The following is a 20,429-nucleotide window of genomic DNA, read 5'->3' as shown; positions in this document are numbered from 1 at the left end:
TCCTCTCAGCATATTGGTCTCAAGCTACACAAGACCGAGTAAAATATGGCATCACAATAATGAAACATTTCGAAAAATCTGAATTTTCCAGTCTTGTGAAATATTTTGAAGACGTGTTGCACAAGAATCAGTACCTGTCAAACCCATACAGCCCGTCAGAACTCATCCGCATTTGCTTAATCAAATTAGCGGAACATTGACGGCATATTATTTTGGCAGGACTTTGCAAAGACGACATTGAAGCTTTTCAGGGGCTCTTACAAGAATTAGAAATTGACACTGACAGTCGCGGAACGCAAAACAGGAGCACAACAATTACAGGTCACACCTGTCACAATTCTGCGATGACAGAAATAATACACGACATGGCTATTCGTACAACGGAAATCGTGACCAAAATAGACACCACCCGTATGACAACCTTTGGCAGAGTAGTAATAATTATAGGGAAAGATCACCTCTCCGCGGTAGTGACTATCACAGAGACAATCAGGGAAACAGACAATATGGGAACCAAAATAATTATTAGCAAGGGAGACAGAATAACTTCAGACGCAACGGTCCAGCGCGCAGTTACGATTCAGGGAGAAATTCTCCACCACTTAACCGACAAGAAAGAAACTTCAGGAACTACCGACATGACGACAGACGATATGATCGTAATGACAGACCTGAATTGCATCAGAATTGGCGGGATTCCTACAGGACAGGGCCCTCTCGACAACGTGAATTTTTAGAAGTTAGGTCTCCTAATCCCAATAACGGCGCGCGCCAACAAAGAGGCAGGCAATGACTCGCACCGCAGGCAGCCGCGTGCGCCGGCTGGCTCACAGTAAAATAGCATAGACGCTAACCTTGAGAAAAATTCCACTATTCTTTACCGACGTATACCACATGATAATTGCGTTGAAACTGAATCTCTGCGTTCTAGGAAGAGTAAAAGATTGCGCCACATTTCACATGTAAAACCGTTTATTGAGATATAATCTGCTTTTTAACTTAGTCTTTGCCATAAAATTTTTTACTTCACGCTACTAGTAAAATTTGTCACACTGAGAAACTGTTTACATGCAACAATGTTTTGAAGTTAAATATCCAGTCAAGAACCAAGAGAACCTATGTAAACAGAAATTACAATGGCATTGTCATTGTGAATAGACGACACAGTGTTATTGTGTGTGTACATTCTTGCTTGTTAGTTGCACAATTATGTAACGACTATAAGGCTCACATACTTAGAACATTTACCAGTACTGCTAATGAGATTTTAATGTAACATTTTGGTTTAGTTGAAAAGACATTCTTTATTTGAAGTACTTTCTGTGAGATTAAAGATGACTTAGCATTTGGTATCTTTGATAGCTACACGATTATATCACGACGCTACTAATGTGTGACACAATTTACATTGTGCTTTTGCGGTGTATCTGTTTTATACCTGCACAGTTTTTCTGTATTATTCTGGAAAGTAAAACATGTTTTAGTAGTAACTTTTGTGGTATAGCTACAATGAGACAGCCATTATCGTAGCACAACAATACGTTACATTATAGTACTTATTTGATCACGGTAAGGTACGTAATAACTACGATATCTATACGGAAAGCATTTCACTTTCGTTTATGATGAGGTAAGTACATTGACTTCAGCAGAACTTTGCTTACAGAGGACGATAACTATGACAGTTCCACAGAATTATCTTACAACAAAACGCACAGTTTAGCGCTACAGTATACGTATTTGAATGATTAATTTTGTACTTAAAACATTTATTTTTAAGGATATTTGATGTACATTGATACAAAGGTTTTCTGTGATACATTTCATTCCATTGCTGTAATCTGCAACACCTGAGGATATAATTACATTAGTCCTCAGGGGCGTACACGCTTAATTTGTGTACCATGTGTGTGGCAAACACAAGGAGCCCTAGCTAATATGGTATTTGCTTATACAACTTTAGACATTGGTACCATATTTCTCTAACACAGAATGACACAGCTATCTGATCATTTAACTGAGAGAGACAAACATTTATTTTACTACATCAGTGACAGATGTTTACGTAATTACACCGTTGGATAACTTCACACTTATGAAACTGTATTTTGTCTGCACTTTGTGAACTCTTCATATTTTTCGGAACCATTGTGATACTATGAGAGCTTTGAATGATGTATTTGGTATGGGATCATGATTTTTAAAGCACGTTTGAGGCAGATGACACTTTTGACATGAGCGGAGAATTTTTATTAGGTTTTGAAATTATTGGAAAAAGCGACGACGATTTTGAGAGTTGACTGAGGTGTTACGATGTTATTATTATTACGATGACTATGTGTATTATGCTGTTGAGGTATGTTTATCATCAATAAGTTGATGCAATATGAGGAATTTGATTATGTTTCGTATTTATTATGATGAAATATTGAAGATGTGTCTACGAATATGTATATGTGTAATAAAGCAAGGAATAATGAGCGGTGGTTAGGGACTCTGGTTTGTGAAAAAGGATGTTGGAAACCGAGAATGGTTCTTTAAGAGTTATGAAATTTGTATATATGCGTGAATGTATCACTATGCTGGCGAAAATTTTTTGGACACTATTATATTTAAAGGATTTGGTATCTACACATTTGTAACGCAAATTCTTGACCTGTGAAATATTTTTATATGAAACTGTCACTGTAGCGGAAACTGCTGTCGTAAATATTTCGGCAAGAATGTTAAGTGACCACCTGCACGTAATGCGTCGTGGACACCCAGCTGTGCGACAGACACCTGGAGACAAGCCATTAGTGTGTGCCTTTCAGAGACACAGGTAAAAAAGAAGGGCCATTATCCTCGCTATTGACATTTCTTTGTAGAAAGCGTCGCAAATACGACACGCTCAAACTTGAAAACATATGATTACACTGTGGAGCTCTTAATTTATGATATATACTGAAATGAAATGATGAGAAACAATTCATGTCTATTGTCTTGCTTGTTGGAAGATTGTTTACTGCATTATGAAATGACTTATTGTTAGCAAATGACGTTTCACGCCTTGCTTTGCCTATTTTGTTTAATATCTAGTTTCTAGCTGCAATGCAGCATTGGTTACAATAAAATTTAATGGATGTACTAATATAGATATTTTATTCCTACAGATCCAGTAAATAATAACTTTATGATGTACTTAAAAACACGAAGGAGCACAAAAAGACTTCCTTTCAGAGGAACTGCATACATAATTTTCTTTTCAAGTACTTCGTAATTTTTATGGTAGAATAAGTTGTGGTGCACCACTTTAATGATATAGACATTAAGATGTGAATCGACATCTCCCTTTTCTGCATTGTTGTCTTTACTGTAATATTTTTTCTGCTTGAGCTTTGTCATGTTTAGTTATAAGCATTTGCTTCTGCTGTGTGCCTGGCATAGTGCTACTGAATTTCACTTTGTATTACTCTGTTAAGCCAGTTTTACTACGGAATTATTTTTCTTGTTTGCTGTGCATCGCCTTATATTAGTTTTAATATTGCTGCTTCTTTGACAACTTCCATTTTATTTCATTGTTGTTTGTATTAATTATTTTGTGCTGCTGCATTGCCTCGTACCTTAGTTTAGCATGTGAGCTCAGTAGCTTTAAGTTACCTTAAGAGAGGGTATACTATATCAGAAACTAACTATGATGAATTGGAAGAAAAGCATTGAGAAGCTATAAGAAAATGGTTTGGCCAAAAAAGTAGTGTACAGTGGAGAAAAACTATTTTTGAAAGAGGATGTGAACAGAATACAGAAAGCAGTTTTAGATAGGACTTTTTGGGAATAATGATGAACTAAGGGAGATCTCTATGCAAAATACTGCAGTAAAACAAACCCTGTCCTTTCCTTTCGTGTTATCCCTCTACGTGTTTATGTACCCTTGTGTATTTGTCTTTTTCCTGTCTTTATGTGTTTAGCTAGTAAGATTTATGTTGAAGAATTTTTCAAATACTATGTTATTTTCTTTGTAAATATGTTCAGACATTATTTATTGTGTTTTGTTTTAATGCTCATGTGTGAAGTTGATGTTTCAAAAGTTATTCTGATCTTTTATGTATGTACTTATGTCGTAATTTTTGTAACACTGATGTATTTGTTATTTCGATTCTTTTGTAAAGCCTGTATTACTGCAAATGTTATCTGTACTATTATGTACCTTTGTTATTGTATTCTCATGTTATAAAATTGTAATTGACACCAGTTCATCAAATTAAGTAACTTGTAAGTTACATTACACTGCACACATTTCTGTTGGTCATAGTATATGGACAATATGCGAGAAGTAGGGACTGATAGTGTTTGCACGTGTGTTAATAATTCAGCAAGGGACTGGATAACAGCATTGCTGGTTCTAAGGACATTTCAAACAAATTCTTTGTGAGTGGACAAGTGGTGGTTTATGGACTTGCTATATTGTCCACAAGACTCTTCGATGGTGATTGTGCACCTGCACAGTCGCAACAGTTGGCTGCTAGCCATCACTACAAGGATGACCCACCAATACCATTATTTATACTAGGACTGCAGTGGGTCTCCACCTATGGTGGCCCACTAATACCGTAATCTCTAGCAGGACTACAATTGGTCTACAATGTGACGACCTGCCTACCAATATTCTTTAAAACTTCGACTGACTCTGCTGGGGGTTTGCTTTGTGGTGGACAATTACCTGTCTACATGTCAAGAGTCAGCACTGTCTTTCCGTTGGAAGAACATCACCACTTATTCAAGACTGCATGGAAATCCACTACTTCTATGTGTATTTTCTTTTACTACTCAGACTTTGAGAAAAACACTGCAATTTTACTTTGATGAATTATCAGGGCTGTCTTTATGGACTGTGAGAAAATTTTATCTTTTGACCAACATTGTATAGATAAGTGTGTGCATTTCATTTCTTTGTTATTGTAATTATGAAAAAATTTTTCAAATCTGTTTTGGCCACTGCCCAAAACTATTTGTAAATTTTTTTGTGGGGAGCGTGGGGGCTAAGTAAGTAGGCTGTTTAGGTTTTTTTATTGGTAACGCCGCCGCCACGTAGCGCTGTGCCATGTGCAGTCTTTGGCTGGTTTGCATTGTTGTCTGCCATTGTAGTGTTGGGCAGTGGCAGCTGGATGCTAACAGCGCGTAGCGTTGCGCAGCTGGAGGTGAGCCGCCAACAGTGGTGGACGTGGGGAGAGAGATGGCGGAGTTTTGAAATTTGTAAGTCTGGATGTCATGAACTGCTATATATATTATGACTATTAAGGTAAATACATTGTTGTTCTGTATTAAAATCTTTCATTTGCAAACTATGCCTATCAGTAGTTAGTGACTTCCCTAGTTTGAATCTTTTATTTAGCAGGCAGTAGTGGCGTTCATTGTATTGCAGTAGTTCGAGTAACGAAGATTTTTGGTGAGGTAAATGATTTGTGAAAGGTATAGGTTCGTGTTAGACAGGGCCATTTTTTTGTAGGGTTTATTGAAAGTCAGATTGAGTTGCGCTAAAAATAATGAGTGTCAGTTTAAGCACAGTCGTGTATAATTTTTCTAAGGGAATGTTTCAAACGATGCGGATTGACTCGAATAATGTTTGAAGTAGCGCTGGAGGAAACTGATACCATGAATTCAGCAGGGGTGACCATAAATCAGTAAGAGAATGAGGGGTGGAGACCTTTCCTCACCAGCACGTTCCAAGGCATCCCAGTTATGCTGAATAATGTTCATGTCTGGGGAGTTTGATGGCCAGCGGAAGTGATTAAACTCAGATGAGTGTTCTTGGAGCCACTCTGTGGCCCTTCTGGACGTGTGGGTGCATCGGAATGTACAGTGGTCATGAGTGCATATGGGTGATCAGAAGGGTGCTTACGTACGTTTTACCTGTCAGAGTCGTATCTAGACGTCTCAGAGGTCCCATATCATTCCAACTGCACACGCCGTACACGTTACAGAGCCTCCACCAACTTGAACAGTCCCCTGCTGACATGCAGGATCCATGGATTAATGAGATGGCCTCCATACCCATATACATCCATCTGCTCGATACAATGTGAAACAAGACTCGTCCGACCTTTCGCTGTTGACGGGCCCAGAGGAGGCGTAAGGCTTGGTGTCACGCAGTCATCAAGAGTGCACGAGTGAGCCTTCAGCTCATATCTATGATATTTCGTTGAATGGTTCGCACGCTGACACTTGTTGATGGCCCAGTGTTGATATTTGTAGGAATTTGCGGAAGGGTTGCACTCCTGTCACGTTGATCGATTCTCATCAGACGTCGTTGGCCCCGTTCTTGTAGGATCATTCTCCTGCCGTAGCGGTGTCCGAGATTGGATGTTTTACGGATTCCTGATATTCAAGGTACACTGGTGAAATGATCGTACGGGAAGATTTCCAATTCATAGCTACCTCGGAGATGATGTGTCACGTCGCTCGTGCCCAGCTTTAACACCACGTTCGAATACACTTAAATCTTGATAATCTGCCATTGTACCGTATTCTGCCTATTCACATTTTTCTGTATTTGAATTCGCATGCCTGTAACAGTTTCTTAGGCATTTCAGCGTATTAAACCAGTGTCTTCCATTGATCTCCCGTGGTATCCACTTTCCGTCGTCAAACGACTGTAGCCTAAGGAGATTAGAGGACCTGCAGGGCAGCTACGTTTTGCGGGCTGCCTGAAAATCTGACGAAACGCAGTTCAGATCGTTTGGATACGTTTAGGCATGATAACATATTGTCCACACAGTGGAGCATATACGACACCATACATTCTAGTGACACATCTTGCAGAACCGTTAATATTTAATATTCCGCTTCTTACTCCGAATAATTCCTTTGGTTCCTGTCTAGTGAAATGTCAACTTCGGCATGTGTTGTTTCAGATGTGATGCAATGTTTGCTTTTTCAGTTTTGCTTTGTGCCAACGCCACTAGCACTGTAGCTCTGTCTTCAGTTATTGGTTTACTAAACAGTTCACCTACACACCATATGCTCATTCATTGAGCCATTAGCAGGCAACATAGTGGTTGTATGGTGAGACACGATGTGGGCGTCGAATGCCGTAAACATCATTGGCCTTTTGCGACGTCACATTCAAGGTGTCTCTGTAAGAGTTTACATTGGGGCCAATTGTCAGCTGCCGCCCCATGTAATTTCCGGTAGGGGTCTCGTACAGCTAACTCTTTCGCTCGCTCATTAATTACTCAAAGTGCATCGAGTTTATCTGTTCCTAGCAAAGCAGCAAAAAGGGTTTGTGTTCTCTGTTTCAGCATGTGAACTTGCATATAAGAGCAATTCTTAATTTCGAGCGGCCTCACCGACGGATTGATCGTAATTTACTTTCGGCTCTTTCACTGCAGCATCTGTTTCACGATATTTAGATTTCTTGTGCACTTAATTTTTTCTTTGATGCCGTTACAGAAAACGCGTAATATTGTTAACCGTCATCGGCCACCATTGATCATTGGCTATCATCAGGAGTGAAAGCAAAATCACACGGTCATCAAAAAACACACTGTCGGGGTTGGTATAACTAAGTGCTACAGTGACATGATAGCTAGAAGTTAAGTCTGTCTGTGAGGTACGACAGAACTTTGTAATAATTAAGAATATATATCTCAACTTTTTAAGAAAGGTCGTATTTCCAATGGAACAACAGCTACGTACACAACAGGAAAGTAAACTAAAGCGAGAAATCTAGGGTCCACAATGACAAATTGGAACGACGGTTACTTTAGGATCAATTTCTTTTAGAGGCACAAAATTAGTTACTTAAGAAGAAAATTTATGTGTTCAGATCACAGACCAATGACAATAGATGCTGTATGTCAAGCCCTGTTTACTGGTATGGCGATATATGCGGTAGGCAAACTCGATTAATCAGGCTTTTTAGACTGCTACTGAATTTTGAACATTAACTTACCATCAATTATAGAGAGATAAATACATGAAACAGGATAATACAGACTGAAGTTGGTAATAAAGTTATACCTCTACATTCATAAATTAATATAAATGACAACACCGTCAAGGGTGACTCGTACTTCGAAATGTTGGAAACGATAACTCCTGGTCTCAGCGTTGTACTTGGATATAAAGATTATTACTTTCAACAGAATGAGGTGTGGGGTACTTTCAAGAACACAGTTTACGCTGCGAGACCACACAATTGACGATCTTAGAGAGCAAATTGAGCAAGCCTGTGTGTTATTCAGTTGGAATGTCGCTCAGTCATAAGTCGTTGTCGACGTGGTACTTCAATGAATGGACACCAGTTTGATCATTTACCACCTTAAGTCGGACCATGAGGCACCCAACCCCTCTACAATTGTTTTTCTAACCCCTTTCCTTAAAGAGACGTTCAGTTGCAAAGAATGTATACATTATTTTTGGACACCCTGTACATAATGAATACAGAAACTTTATTACAATAACTGCCTCATTACGTTGTAAGTCTATCAGCCTTTACTCACAAACAAATGGTTTTTCTCGCACAATTATTAGCCCAGAAAACAGCTCGTAATTCAACATTGTCCAGATTCGTAAATATGATAATAATTATATTTTCAGGTCGTCTAGATTGACGAATCACCTTGCACAATCTTTTTTTTGTGTGTGTGTATACACTGGCGGAAAGCAAACGAAATTTGTGTATATACAGTAGTGAAAAAAAATCTCAACGCCAAAAAGGATTTGTGTGGCAAATAAGAAAGTTAGTGGTTGTGTTTCTTCATCTGAAAGTGGAAGTCTATTCAAATTACGTACTAGTCGCATAAGAGTGGCGCTAGTAGCGCCTCTGTGAGGACGCTTCAAATGCAAGCTGTAACGGTCGTAAGCGGTAGTTATCTGTCAGAATGGACGTAGTGAGACGATGAAAATACCCTTAACATGACAAAGATTCCGTTATCAACACCTCACTGTGCTTTCATGAGGTCGTGTAACAGGGCTAAGAGAAGCTGCGGTTTCCTATGCAATATTGCGGAAAAATTTGCCAGGAATGTAGCCCCTGTGATTAGTGGCAGCGGTGTTCACGAGAATGTCCGGTCGAAAGGTGCTCAGGACGGCCACGTGGCGTTACCGAAAGGGAAGACCAAGGTGCTTCCGGTATGGCTCTGGCGTCAAGGACTCCGTAACCTTGTTATATCTGTACCTGCCGTGCGAGGACAAGCAATGGAGCCCCTGCAAAATCGTGCATCATCTTGCACCACTGATCGGAGGCTAGCTGCACCCGGGAGGGAAATTACGTCCCATGAGGTGGCTGCCGTTAATATTGTAACAAGAACGGCTGCGTTTGCAGTGGAGTCGTGCCTAGGAAAATGATAAATATCGTGGGTTAGTGTTCGGCGATTAATTGCGTTTCTGCATTGTCCTCGTATGACAATCGTCGGTTAGTACTGCTGCGAAGTGGGGAGAGGTCTCATTCTAGCAATATTTTAGAGAGGCACAGTGGCATGATGAGCAACCGGGAATGTCTTCAGATCACGGCTGGTAGTGATTGCGGAAACTCAATACGACACAGGCATCGTACGTCCTCATATGTTCCCTCTCATGCGACAGTACCGTGGTGCTATGTTTCAGTATGACTATTGTCGCCCGTATATGGCACGAGCGACTTTGAGCTCTCTTCTTGAGATGTTGAGATAGTCCCGTGGCAAGAGATCCATAGTTCTGCCCTCAATAGAATAGTTTCGGGTCTGCCATTATATGGAATTCCAAGGGTCGATGAGCAGATGCAACTGTTGTTTACCAGCTGTCGTAGGAGAGGATGCAACTGCTTTGTGAAACCTTTTCCAACCCAATCAGTGCAGGCACCATACCAACAACGATTGTAACGTTATACTGAGATGTTATCTGCTACTGTGGAGTTCTTTACTCGATGTTGTAACCACGTTTCCTTCCACCTTTCTCGGTGCTTTCCTTGTTCTGCCTGGCTCACGAAGAGCTGAGTATACACCTAAATGATCTTTTAGAGGCTTTCTCAGCTATTTTGGTCTTTCCATCGATTAAATATCATAGCGTTAACATCATTTTTCACCACACGTAAAGTACACTACTTGCCATTAAAATAGCTACACCAAAAAGGAAATGCAGACGAAAAACGGCTATTCATTGGACAAATATATTATACTACAATTTATATGTGATTACATTTTCACGCAATTTGGGTGCATAGATCCTGAGAAATCAGTACCCAGAATAACCAACTCTGGCAGTAATAACGGCCTTGATACGCCTGGGCATTGAGTCAGACAGGGCTTGGGTGGCTTGTATAGGTACAACTGCCCATGCAGCTTCGACACGGTACCACAGTTAATCAAGAGTAATGACTGGCTTATTGTGACGAGCCAGATGCTCGGCCACCATTGACCAGACTTTTTCAGGTGGTGAGAGATCTGGAGAATGTGATGGCCAGGGCAGCAGTCGGACATTTTCTGCATCCTGGAAGGACGGTACAGGACCTGCAACATGCGGTCGTGCATTATCCTGCTGAAATGTAGCGTTTCGCAGGGATCGAATGAAGGGTAGAGCCACGGGTCGTAACACGTCTGAAAAGTAACGTCCACTGTTCAAAGTGCCGTCAATTCGAACAAGAGGTGACCGAAACGTGTAACCCATTGCACCCCATACCATCACGCCGGGTAATACGCCACTATGGCGATGACGAATACACGCTTCCAATGTGCGTTCACCGCAAGGTCGCCAAACACGGATGTGACCATCACGATGCTGTAAACGGAACTTTGATTTATCCGAAAAAAATGACGTTTTGCCATTCGTGCACTGAGGTTCGTCGTTGAGTATACCGTCGCAGGCGCTCCTGTCTGTGATACAGCGTCAAGGGTAACCACAGCCATGGTCTCTGAGCTGATAGTCCATGCTGCTGCAAACGACGTCGAACTGTTCGTGCAGATGGTTGTTGCCTTGCAAACGTCCCCATCTGTTGACTAAGGGATCGAGACGTGGCTGCACTAACCGTTACAGCCGTGCGCATAAGATGCCTGTCATCTCGACAGCTACTCATACGAGGCCGTTTCCATTCAGCACGGTGTTCCGTATTACCCTCCTGAATCCACCGATTCCGTATTCTGCTAACAGTCATTGGATCTCGACTAAGGAGAGCTGCAATGTGGCGATACGATAAACCACAATCGCGATAGGCAACAATCCGACCTTTATCAAAGTCGGAAACATGATGGTCCGCATTTCTCCTCCTTACACGAGGCATGACATCAACGTTTCAGCAGGCAACGCCGGTCAACTGCTGTTTGCGTATGACAAATCAGTTGTAAACTTTCCTCATGTCAATACGTTGTAGGTGTCGCTACCGGCGCCAACCTTGTGTGAATGCTCTGAGAAGCTAAGTAGCAATTTTAATGGCCAGTAGTGTATAAGGCGATGTTTCTGAGGCTTACACAATGCCTACGTAGTCCGAGGTGACCTACCTGGTCGATGGTGAAGTTAAATATCTGGGACGACACGTTGTGGTAGCGGTCATCCAACAGGTAGTTGTGCAGTTCGTCGACTCTGATGACGTGGCCGATAAACGCCGTCCCGTCTCCGTCGACGCCATCGCACGATGTGTTGGCCGCGTCTTCTGCAGGTGCCAGGGCGTCCTGGAAGCTCCCCATAGTGACCTCGAGCTGCCTCACAGGTCCGACTGCACTGTGAGGAACCGTCCAGTGCCAGCTACGATCACTGACAGACCACACGGATACTTGGAACTGCTCTCACATTTTATGGTGCACTGCATTCAGTACGATGTATCACAGCATGGTTTAGAATTATACAATTTGTCGGCAAGTCTAAGATGTGGATATAATTATGCCCTGTTTCATTTTATTACGTTACAGTTTCTTGTGGATGCTGATGTCAGATCGAGAAAGCTGGAACAGCTACAACCAAATTAATGTATGTCTCGTACGAGAAGCTACAAATTTAACATAGTATTATTTTACTTCATCTACATCATTCTTGTTCACGGGGAACTCCGATTAAGTACTCCACTACATGGCCGTGAGGTAATTTCAAAGTGCTCTTGAACCTCTTTGTGCTTCTACAAAGAGGTAATTGTTCTATTTTTCTGTGTCTCAGGAAAGTGCAAAGAATCTTTGTGTAATCAATGATGCTATCTCTGTTTATTTGGTTCGAGCCTTTACTTGCAATAATCGCTTCCTGAATTCTGGCTATCGGGAAAGATAGTTTCTCGATATGTTGAGTAACTGTAATGATTGTTAGCAGTTTTTCTCCATTCCCAAATCACTCTGCAGACGAGCTGAGGGAGTGGTGATGCAGTAGGGGGGGCACAAGCAGTTCAAGTGAAAAAGAAGACTGTTTAACCTCGAATATTTGTGACAAACTCAATTTTAATTTAGTGTCATAACCAATTTGTCAAATAGATTCTGCCAGCTTAGCGACTTCTCACTGCCATTGTCCTGAATCACTGACGGCTTTCATATCGTCTTAGAACGATGTTCCAGTCAGATCATCGAAGAAGATGCAGCAGTTCCTTCGTGCTGGTGAGGTGTTTTATCTTCGCTCCCAACAACCTTCCAGCGACACCTGTGGAGAAAGAGAGCAAACAAGTGAGATTGACAGAGGTACACATCATCTTGTTGTGTTCCAGTTAAACATCATCACATGTGAAACACATTGAGTTATTACTAAGTAAATACCCGTTTGCATAAAAGATTAATATTCTGCAACATGCAACACATGGGCCTCCTCACGAAAAGATGGAACCCAAATCTCAGAGTAACAGTGGTGATAGGTTTTAGGACTGACTATCTACTAGGGAAAGCAACATGAAAACGAGACAGATGAAAGGAACATAAGCTTCCATCAATTGCCCCTGCCACATGATGCCCTCTCTCCCTCCATTGATCCTCACCTCCCCCTCCCTACCTCTGTCCTTTCCCTGGGCTCCCTCTCCCTCCCACACTCTCATCGTTTTTTTTTTTTTTTCGCCGCCTACCCGCTCTTAGCCTCCATTCACTCCACTGGAGTCCTTTTGCTTTCCCCTCCTGTGCCTTCCCCCTCTTTCTCGCGTCTGCCCTGCCCCCCCCCCCTTTCGCGTTTCATGTGTCACTCCTTCGGCTCCCACCCTTTTGCTTTATACTCTCCTTCCCCCGTTTTCCCCTCATCTGCCCGGTTCTCCACCCATCTGCATTATGCTGTGGTGTGTCCGCGTCTGTAGTGGAGCGTGTATGTGTTGTGCATCCCATTTTTTAAGTGTTGCAAACAGAAACCAAACTGTTGCAGAGTTCCTTAATTGTGCCAGTCAACTTAGTGTGTCACTTAATTAGCATCGTCAACCCTGTGTTTTTATACTTTAACTTCCACAACTGTCCACCATTTTACAGTTGTTAAAAAGTCAGCCTTTTATCGCCTGTTTCTATTGTTCGTTATCTTCTCATTATGTTTGTAACTCTTCTGTAGGCTGAAGAGCGGCATATGAAGCTACTGAGAGCCCGTCTTTCCCTCCCACCCACCTCTGGAAGCATTCGAAATTAAATAAAGGAAAAAACGGAGTATAAAACACGGCTTATTATTTCGAAAGTAACCGGAAAAATCGTTAATTCATATACCCCCGGTCAGTAGTCACTATGCTAATACATACTCAATGGGAAAATATTTGAGGTTGCCAATGGAGTCATGATCGTATCGTTGCTTGCACCTTGACGTACGAAGTTAAACGATGGCTATCAAAATATGGAAATCGCATAGTGACAGGTCGGGACTGGAAGCTGGATGTATAAGGCTTTCCCAGAAAATCTTCTACAGCCCAGACGAAACAATCTTGACAACATGTGGACCCGTTTCGAAAGAAGAGGTGCACACCTGAACAATTGTGGCTCTACAAGCAACCGCAAAATCTCTTCCATCAAGATATTGACCATCTTGTCTGTCAGTGGCATAGATGTATCATCAATTATGGCTATTACTTTTGAAGTAATAAACAGTTTACTTATTTTTTATTCCATCTGTTTCGTTTTCATTTGACTGCCCCGTCTATTTTACTGCTTGATAGCTGTGACGCCAGTGCGTATTTTATGTCATTTAACTCCACAGTTTGAATGTTTCCATCTAAGTTATTTTAAATGACCTTAAGATACATGATGATGATCTGAAGGTAGGAACCGTTCTGCAGCTCTTGTCGCTATAGTTGCGACGTTTTTCTAATACTTAAGAGCTTTGGAGCATCAGTTTTGTAAAACATACAGACACACTGAGACTAGTTAGTCTCCTACACTTTTATGAAGCTCATATGGAATGTAATTTTTGGTAACAGTCCATGTATATGCGATTTTGGTAATTTATGCATTTATTTATTTATTTTGCCAGCTGTCCGGCATGTGGTGTTCATTTACGAAACTTAAGTGGATCATTGTTTTTCCAGATTGGAATTATTTTAGCGATGAAACATTTCTTCTAATTACTTATTGGATTTGTAGCTCCTAAAATGAACACGTTTAAAATAACAGCATCCGTTTAGTAAGCACATAAACACTGTTATAGAACATGTGCGTTACTCTCCTACACATATTTTCGACAGGCTTATACAAGAGCTGAAGGCAGTAATTTGTAAATAACAGGTTTTCGAACCTAATCATAAGGTTTTTTATTCTGAAATTCTCATATTCCGAGGAGGAATCCTCACGTTCACTTACTGCTTATTAGGAGACTGCATATCACTAATTATACTGGGTAGCGAATCGTACTGATAATGTATTAATACTTTTAACTTCGTGGAAATTTCTTTATCATTGTAAATTACTTAAATGCACAGAGAAACAAGTGTTGTAACGCCCTCTGGTGCACGTGACTATTGCTGTTATCGCGCAGTCTGCTGATTACTGCAGTAATCTGCTGGCGCAGCATTTCGGCATTGTGGCCACCTTAGCCACTTCGGTATCACCATCCTCCCCATTCAGCGACTTTTCCGGTCTCTGCAGCATTGTGACATGTGTGGTACGTGATGCTGAACCTAAGAAATAAACCAACTGCTTACAATTTCAGCATGGTGGATTAGCTCCTTTCTTAGCCACGTGTTACCCCTGCGTTGTTACACCAGGAACATCCCCATGCAAAAAGGAATTAAACTTCTCTACCTCATCCAATATTTCTCCAAAATTTCCCCAAATAATTTCAATGGAACATCGGTACCATTAACATGTCATCACAACGTTACACACCACTCAGACTTTAGGTCAAAATTAATGCCGTATGTTTTCTTCATCATTTACAGAACGACGTGCGAAGTGGCGTCGATGATGATATTTGTTGTTCATGCCGCTATAACAGGGAGTGACTTCAACTTGACATGTATAGACTGGGAGAATCATGCTATTAAAAGTGGCACCAGAGATAAGGACTGGTGTGACATTACTGTTAATTTCTTATCCGATAATATCTTGTCAGATAATTAAAGAGGAACTCATGAAGGTACGTGTTAGACCTCCTAGCACCAAACAAAGTCCAAGTTACTGAATTAATAACGTAGTGGGAGATATCAGTGATCACAAAGCTATGATAGCAACAGCGACCACAGAATTTACAAGAAATGCAAAAAAAGTTGGATAATATTGTTGCTTAGCAAAAGCGACAGGATACAGACGCTGTAGTCAAAATGAAATATTATGTGCTGAGGACGAAGATGTGGAGCAATTTTTTAGATCATAAGTCTTCTGAGTGGTTTGATGCGGCCTGCCACCAATTCGTCTCCTATGACAACCTCTTCATCTCGGAGTAGCACGTGCCACCTACTTCCTCAGTTATTTGGTGCATGTATTCCAATCTCTGGCTTCCTCTACATTTTTGATCTCTACAGCTCCGTCTAGTACCATGGAAGTCTTTCCCTGATGTCTTAACAGATGTACTATAATTCTGCCCCTCCCCTGTCAGTGTTTTCCATATATTCCTCCCTTCACCGATTCTGCACCGAACCTTCTCATTGTCTACCTTATTAGTCCACCAAATTTTCAACATTCGCCTGTGGCACCACATCTCAAATGCTTAGATGTTACTCTGTTCCGGTTTTCCCACAGTCCATGTTTCACCACCATACAATGCTGTGCTCCAAACTTACATTATCAGAAATTTCTTCAACAGAGTAAGTCCTATGTTTGATACTAGTAGACTTCTCTCGGCCTGGAATACCCTTTTTGACGATGATAGTCTGCTTTTGATGTCTCATTTGCTCCGTCCGTCAATGTTCATTTTGCTACCTAGGTAGCAGAATTCCTCACCTTCAACTACTTCGTGGCCATCAATCCGGATGTTAAGTTTCTCGCTGTTCTCATTTCTGCTGCTTCTCATTACCTTCGTCTTCCTTCGATTTCATCTCAATCCGCACTATGTAATCATTAGATTGTATATTTAATTTAGCAGATTATGGAATTCGTCTTCACTTTCTTTCGGGATAAAAATGTCGTTAGCCAATTGTCTCTTTGATATCCTCTCCTCTTGAATTTTAATTCCTGTCATAAACCTTCCTTTTACTCCCATTATTGCTTCTTCGATATACAAACTGAATAGTAGGGGCGAAAGACTACAAACCTTTCTTACACTCTTATTATTCACTCTTGCCGCTTGTATATATTGTATATTACTCGTGTGTCCCTTTAGATTGCCTGTATTTTTCCCAGAATTTCGAACATCTTAGTCCATTTTACACTGTCGAAAGCTTTTCCTAAGTCAACAATTTCTATGAAAGTGTCTTGAATTTTCTTCATTCTTGCTTTCATTATCAACCGCAACGTCAGAATTGCCTCTCTGTTGCCTGTACCTTTTCTAAAGCCAAACTGATCGTCATCAAGCACATCCTCAGTTTTCATTTTCATTATTCTGTATATTACTCTTGTCAGGAACTTGTAGCCATGAGCCGTTAAGCCTATTGTGCTATAAGTCTCGTACGTGTCAGCTCTTCCTGTCTTCGGAATTCTATGGATGATATTTCTCCGAAAGTAAATGGTATGTCGCCAGACTCATACATTCTACACACAATTCTTTTAAATTCTGATTATAATACTGGATTCCCTACGTGTTCCACATTGACTCCTGTTTCTTCCTCTATCACATCAGTCAAATCATCCCCCTCATAGAGGTTTTCAATGTATTCCTTCCACCTATCTTAAGGGACGACAAAGACACCGTGGTTTAATAAGCGTGTTAGTAATATGTTGAGTGAAAAATAGAGTTTCATTACAGTTTCAGAGTAAGTAAAAACCTGGGTGACAAGCCAATGCTGAACGAAGTAAAAATGAGCATAAAGCGAGCAACGAAAGAAGCGCTCAATGAGTCTGAAAGTAAAATTTTATGCGAGTAAAAACAATAATAGCTTTGATCCGTCCTTTCAATCATCGTTGGGACTTCTAAAAGGCAGATACTGAGATAACCAATCGCAGAACAGAAAACATGAGATTCCTGTGAGATCGTAAAAGATTATGCAAAAGAACTTACTCCCCTAGTATAAGCTGTATATCGTAGATCGCTGGAGCAACGAAGGTTACCAAGTGATTGGAAAAAAAGCGAAGGTCATTTCCGTTTTTAAGTAGGGTAGGGCAGATGCACGTAACTATCAGCTTATTTCGTTGACGTCAATCTGTAATTGAACTGTGGAACACATTTTACTCTCGATAACCATGACGTTTCTGGGGAACGACACAGAGATATTTACAATTGAAATTTCGGAGAGCTCTCTCCGGGATGACTCGGACAACATATTGCTTCCTTCCACATCTCGTCCAAATACGACTGCGAGAAAATTAGAGAAATTTGATACAATACACAGGCTTAGTGACAGTGACTCTTCCCACGCGCCAACCGCAAGGGGAAAGGGCAAGGAAGTTGGGCGAAATGAGCCAGTGTTACCAAAGATCTCTCGGCCACAGACCACTAACACATTATCGCCGAGCGTCACGAATTCGCATCACAACAATGCGACAACAATAAGTGTATGATTAATAACCATTTTCGAGTGCCAGTGCCGGTAGTTGCAGATTCTACACGAAGCTATCAACGACTTCGACATCTGCCACCACGTCCTGAGTGTTTCAAGTACTTTTAGAGAGACTATTTTTTTATTTTGGCCGTTCGACTATTAAGGGGTTAAGATGCTTGCAGAATGTGATGTAGATGTCAATTTCTACATCTACATCTACATCTACATATTGCTCTGTAAATCACATTTAAGTAACTGGCAGTGGTTACATCGAACCACCTTCGCAATCCTCTGTTATTCCAATCTCGTATAGCGCGTGGAAAGAATGAACACCTATATCTTTCCGCACGACCTCTGATTTCCTTATTTTATCTTGGTGATCGTTCCTTCCTATGTAGGTCGTTGTCAACAAAATATTTTCGCATTCGGAGGAGAAAGTTGGTGATTGGAATTTCATGAGAAGTTTCCATCGCAACGAAAAACGCCTTTCTTTTAATGACATCCAGTCCAAATCCTGTATCACTTAAGTGACATTCTCAACCATATTTCGCGATAATAATAAACGTGCTGCCCTTCTTTGAACTTTTCCGATGTACTCCGTCAGTCCTATATGTTAAGTATCCCGCACCGTGCGGCAGTATTCTAAGAGACTACGGACAAGCGTAGTGTAGGCAGTCTCCATTTTCTAAATGTCCTGCCAATAATACGCAGTCTTCGGATAGTTTTCCCCACATCATATTCCATGTGGTCCTTTTAATTTAAGTTTTTCCTAATTGTAATTACTAGGCATTTGGTTGAATATACGGCATTTACATTTGACTGATTTATCGTGTAACGGAATTTTAATGGATTACTTTTATGACCTCACACTTTTCGTTACTGCCAATTTCGTACGATTCATGTATCTTTTCTAAATAGTTTTGCAATTTGTTTTGATCTTCCTATGACTTTATTAGTCAATAAACGACAGCGTCATCTGCAGACAATCAAAGACGGCTGCTGAACTTGTCTCCCAAATCATTTATATAGATAAGGAACAGCAAAGGGCCTGTAACATTACCTTTGGGAACGACCGAAATGACTTCTGTTTTACTCGATGACTTTCCGTCAGTTACTACGAACTGTGACCTCTCTGACAGGAAATCACAAATACAGTCACATAACTGAGACGATATACCATAAGCACGAAATTTCACTACAAGCGGCTTTTGTAATACACTGTCAAAAACCTTCCCGAAATCCAGAAATACGGAATAAATCTGAAATCTCTTGTCAATTGCACTCGACACTTCATGCGAGTAAAGAGCTTGTTGTGTTTCACAAGAACGGTGTTTTCTCAGTCCGTATTTACTGTGTCTCAATAGACCGTTTTCTTCGAGGTAATTCATAATATTCGGACACGACATATGTTCGAAAATTCTGCTGCATTTCGTCGTTAATGATATCGGCCTGTAATTTAATGGATTATTCTTTCTACACTTCTTGGACATTGGTGTGGGAGTGATAGCAGGTGATCGCACTGGCAAAGACTCTTTTTGAGAAGAAACTCAGCTTCACGAGCGGTTGCTATGGGACCCCATTTTTCATAAAAACTGTTGAGTTCAGTGCGTCTCTCTCCTGTAGAGCGGGTATGATATGCTGGCCAAGCATATCTCAGTAACACCAGCCAGTGATACTACACGTCTTTGGTCCTGGAACGCCAACTAGTTGAAAACTAATGGGCCAATGATGAACGTAGCCGTTTAGCCACATCGTACTGTGACACGTTCACCATACAGAAGAACGTCATGCACAGTGACTGGTCGTGAAGGTCCACACAGCCGGTAATTATGTGTTCACCTCAACCATCAGAGAAAAATGAGCTTTTTCAGTCCATAGGACGGCCCAGGGCCAGCCCTCGCCAACTTCAGTCCTTGCGAGAGAGTGGAGAGCGAAGTCAACATGTCGTTGTACGTTCTACGGTGCAAGCTGCTGTACGATATGGTTCTCGTATGGATACTATTTTGGAATGGTTCGAAGCACCTTCTTTACAGTGGACCACGGATGTTCAACTGTCATCACACAGCGGGTGCATTGTCTGACAATCGGGGTTTTCGCGCAGCGTTGTCTGCCATACCAACAGAGATTTCACCAACCACTTGTGGTGCGACTGGTCGTTGGCATTTTCCCAGAGCGACCCCCGGTTCTCCAGTTGATTCAAACTTCTTCAGCCTGCTTCACAGAGCAGGTGGAGAAAGAGGACCCTTCGTAATCCTTTCAGGCGGCGATATTCTCGAAGTGCAGCTGCAGCATTACTGTTGTTTTGATAACAGAGTTTCACCCCCATCGACCTACTCCGTTTGTCCAAGCTCATGTTGACACGTCAACAAGTGCCATGCGACTGGTCTGGTGTGTGAGACTACGAATCACAAAGACTGATCAAGATACCTTGTGTTCAGTGACCACTGTTGGCACTGATCGATGGTCCCATTTCGCATGGAAA

General features: G+C 41.3%; 1 protein-coding gene across 1 annotated transcript in view; it reads right to left on the bottom strand.

Annotated features, from left to right (window-relative positions):
* Positions 1-20,429, bottom strand: part of LOC126354399 (neuropeptide Y receptor type 2-like) — a 659,461-nt gene that overhangs the window by 407,143 nt on the left and 231,889 nt on the right. The window contains exon 2 of the mRNA XM_050004009.1: positions 11,451-12,567. Within this exon, the coding sequence (XP_049859966.1) occupies positions 11,451-11,636 (186 nt within the window). The 5' untranslated portion in view covers positions 11,637-12,567. The remainder of the gene's footprint in view (positions 1-11,450; positions 12,568-20,429) is intronic.

Source organism: Schistocerca gregaria, chromosome 3 (assembly GCF_023897955.1).
Source record: "Schistocerca gregaria isolate iqSchGreg1 chromosome 3, iqSchGreg1.2, whole genome shotgun sequence".
Taxonomy (NCBI): domain Eukaryota; kingdom Metazoa; phylum Arthropoda; class Insecta; order Orthoptera; family Acrididae; genus Schistocerca; species Schistocerca gregaria.
Note: the sequence above shows the minus strand (reverse complement) of the source record. Positions and strands in the feature narration are given on the sequence as shown.